Source organism: Opisthorchis viverrini (assembly GCF_000715545.1).
Source record: "Opisthorchis viverrini unplaced genomic scaffold opera_v5_368, whole genome shotgun sequence".
Lineage (NCBI taxonomy): Eukaryota > Metazoa > Platyhelminthes > Trematoda > Opisthorchiida > Opisthorchiidae > Opisthorchis > Opisthorchis viverrini.
Genome location: NW_008752029.1, coordinates 334,709 through 338,883, shown reverse-complemented (window position 1 = coordinate 338,883; position 4,175 = coordinate 334,709). Strand labels below are relative to the sequence as shown.

At 47.1% G+C, this 4,175-nt stretch overlaps 1 protein-coding gene across 1 annotated transcript in view; it reads left to right on the top strand.

The window, feature by feature from the left end:
• Positions 1–442, top strand: part of T265_10473 (hypothetical protein) — a gene marked incomplete at both ends in the record, with an annotated part of 42,035 nt that extends 41,593 nt beyond the window's left edge. Inside the window, one exon of the mRNA XM_009176853.1 lies at positions 5–442. Within this exon, the coding sequence (XP_009175117.1) occupies positions 5–442 (438 nt within the window). The remainder of the gene's footprint in view (positions 1–4) is intronic.
• Between the last annotated feature and the right edge of the window lie 3,733 nt (positions 443–4,175).

Genomic DNA, 4,175 nt, shown 5'->3' with positions numbered 1-4,175 from the left:
CCAGGGGAACGGGCAAGTCGAACGCCTCAGCGGGACACTCTGGAACGCAATCCAGCTTGACCGTGCCTCAAAGTATGAGCCCGTCGTTGAGGAAGTCGAACTTATAAATTGCAATCCACATTACGCCCGTGTTCGTTTTCCCGGCGGGAAAGAAAGCACTGCATCCGTCCGCCATCTCGCTCCTTGTGGTGATCGCACACATGTCAACGATTTCACGCGTACCTCATCCAATGAAGACAATGGTGTTCATGCACCCCCTCTATCTGACTTGCACACGCCTCCGCTCAATAACATTGGAGATGATATCGATCATACTTCAGTCTCACCCCCGTGCCCGGGCAATGCACCTGCATCTCCAGATACATATGACCCTAGCATCTCTGATTTAGCCAGGCTCCAGCAGCGTACACGGCCCTACATTTTAAGAAATCGAGAAGCCTAACCACACTCATTATTACTCATTAGATTTTTACAATCATTCATCCAATACCTGTACCCAATTTATCCCTCTACACACAATCCAACGGCCAGGGTGAATGTCATGAATATTCTTTGTGCTCACATTATCGTTTTGTATTAACCATGCTTTCGCCTTCATTTTCAGCTTATGTACGTCTATTCTTAGACAAGTAAAGCGCTATTCACTCTACGCCATTCATTCTTGTTCCCGCGCTCAATCAGAATCGATATTCTATTCGTAACAGTCACCTGGTATTCGGGGTACATCAGCGAGTTGACGCAATTCACTATCATTAACATCGACAGCATGATATCAGTGTTCAACGAACTAAATCTCACTTCGTCGTGGCGATCGGGATTCAGTACTGCAGTAATTCTGAGGGTGATACTGGTTGGAACCCAATTCCTGGAGGTTCAGCTCAATTAAGCCAAGAAGTCCAAAGGGGAGCAGCCCGACGAAAAAAAGCGAGGCTCTGTACTGCAAGAAATCACATTACGAGGTCTGGAGCTAAAGTTGTACTATCCTCTTTGAGAGGACTGTGAAGGCAGTAAGCTATTCTCTCCTGGACACCAGCATGTCCATACTTATGGAAGCAATGATGCTACCCCTCCCCGATGAAAGGCAGGTTAGGGAAGGTCGGTCTAAAACCCACAAACTGATTGCCCAACGGTTGACCGAAACCTCCAGTCAATTATTCACTAAGGTCGAAGTACTTTTGAAATTAAAAAATCCGGTGCTACCCAAGATGCACCTGCTATGCGCGGCCGCATTTGGAGTCAAACTAGTATGCCCTACTCCCAGTGCCCTGAACCAGGTCAGCTCCATGCAGCAAAGTGGGTCAGACTATCCACTCATTGGCTTCGGGAAGGATCTCCCAAGAAAACCCCGAAGATGCTGTCTCGCGGTTTAGACTCTTGAGTCAGGAGGGATAACCGAACAAACTCCATCCTTTGGCCTGGAAAACCGGGAAGAGTAATTCACCCTAACACGTCTCCGTTAACTGAAGCCTCCTCACACACCCCTCACGCATGTACTTCTGAATCATTCAGCTACTCATTGCTTCGTACCTGTGCTTCTGTGTTTCAGTAGACGATCATCTCCGTGCTGTCAGGTTGATTGGTTCAGTTGACGGCAATGCAGCTCGATATGGTAAATGGTGTTTGTTTTTTCATCAGCATACGGTCCGAAATACGGAAGTGCATGGAATGAGAAAGGAATATTCTATTGTTATTTGACACAGCTTCTCTAATCAGCGAGAAGTACAAATATAGTGATTCCGTCAGGTGACATGAATGCTTAGGTTGGCCACCTGAACCTTGAGGAAGCTCAGGGCCAAATCGAGGTTTACGCCTGCTGCATGGATCATTGGAAACGACTTCGTGAGCTGTGCACCGAACATAACTTGATTTTAACCAACACGAACATTCAGTACAAGCGCTCATCCTGTGTGACTTAGAGGCCACCAACCGCAGACTGGCTGCGGACTCCGATGGACAATTATGCAATCAGCTAGAGATATTCAACACGAGATTTCCGCTCATTTTGGAGTATACCACCTGATTCCGACCAGAGAATTGTGCGATCTATTCTCTTTTACTGGGGACATGCTGGATGGTGCAATGCAATTCAGCCCAACACCAGCAGTGTCTCTGTAGCCCAAAATATGAAGTTGGCTTAGCTGAGAAGTTTCCAGAACTCAACAGCCAAAGTGGCAAAAAGCGAAATAAGCCATATCCCTAGTCTTTGACAGTGTCTACCCAAGGTCGCTCGCACACCACAAAGAACACTGGATCTCGTCAAGATCAGCAGGTTTGATTGAAGCAGGAAAAAGCATACCAGCAACAAGCGACCACTATGGCGCGCGCAGATCCCTTGAACGCCAAATAGTGAAGAGCCTAATGATTGACAAGGAGCACCGGTGGATCGCGAAAGCGTGAGGAACCAATAGTTTTTGTCATAGGATACAATCGCACCCTGTTCCATATTTTCCGGTCAAGTGGTGCAAAAAGAGTGGATGTTAGCGAGACGATCTCCGAAAATGACGTGTCCTTCTAGGAAATACATTTTTGATGCAAATGCTACATCACTGGTTGTTTCAGTGTACAAGTACTTCGATTTGATCGAGAAATCCGACCTTTCAGTTGCTTCATCGACAGTTTTGTACAACAGTCCTGTCCCATTTCTCCCAGACACTGCAAAACAGTTCACAGATAATTGCGCGACAGAGTCAGCAACTTTTCAAAAGGATTTTGGGTGTAGCAATAAACTTGTCTCAACTGAATCCGGACTCTAAACCGGTTTTCAACCACAAGCGTCCTTTGTATTGTTCCGGCAACAGTGAACACAGTAGTAGGATATCTCCAAACAAATATCGATGGCTATCTTTTCGTCAAAAAAGGTGAGTGTCCGAACTTCAGTGTGCATCGCACATTTCATCCCACTAAATGGTGTGCTTGATTTACATCAGTATCCATTACGAAATCGTCCGGAGGCCAGCCGTCCATAATAACCGAACATCACATAATTTGGACGGATGTCAGGTGCAGGACACGGACCAAACGGGGGCGTGCCCTGATTGGCCAGAATGCCAGCCAATCCGGATCGAGCGTCTTTGACTCGACGCTTCTTGCCTCCTCATGGACATTCTGGCATGACTTTGTGGAGCACTTGCGACCACCCCATAAACACAGTTGCAATAATTTACATCTGTCTCCATAAATGGCTGTATAGAGCTACCGTGCAGCCAATCCGATCGAGCGTCTTTGACTCGACGCTTCTTGCCTCCTCATGGACATTCTGGCATGACTTTGTGGAGCACTTGCGACCACCCCATAAACACAGTTGCAATAATTTACATCTGTCTCCATAAATGGCTGTATAGAGCTACCGTGCCTTTTAATATGCCACACTGGACGGAGCAGGAAGCCAAGGGACCGATACAGAGTTGCACCACCGCTCTGCAAGACGCAACAGAAACTCAGCAATGGGTGTTGTGAGAAACTTCACTTTACTAACGTTTACTTCCAAATCGAAATCGCAAACAATTCCAGTGGACGGCTTATGATCCATACACATGTGCTCCAATTTAATGGCCGCTTGGTTGAAAGATATGCCGAGCTGTACACACATACACCAGCGATACTATACCAGTTAACCGATGCAGTTTTGACCGGGTTAAGTGGGGCTGCCGCTGGGTTGAATAGTATCACTCCCACCAGCCCAGTTAGCACGCGTCCGCTCCTGGGTGGGTGCCAGGGTCAGCCCGTAATTTCTGCTTCCACTTATATTGCTTTTCATCAGTATCATTCTTAAACCATTCACAACCAGGATGAAAGGCACAAAAAGTGTGTAGCACTGCCCTTTATGTTCTCAGCGCATGGCAGTATGCTTGCCAGCGCGAGGATTCGCATAAATAAATGAAATGTCGTGCTTTAAATTGGGTTCGAGAAGGAGCGTGTACAACCGTCGGAGGAAGGTCATTCCACGCAGCTACTACCCGAAATGAAAAAAAGTTTTGTCTAATGAATGTGTGTGCCCTGAGCTTGAAGATTTTCTTACTATGTCCCCGCCGGGTGTTTGCTGGGTCAACGGTAAAAAACCTGTTTGCCAAGCTTTGTTCAAACAGGGCGTAAGTAAGAATTAGGTCCCCTCGGAGGCGACGGTACTCCAGGGGAAAGAGATCAAGCATCGCGAGACGCGTTTCGTAGTCCACGGA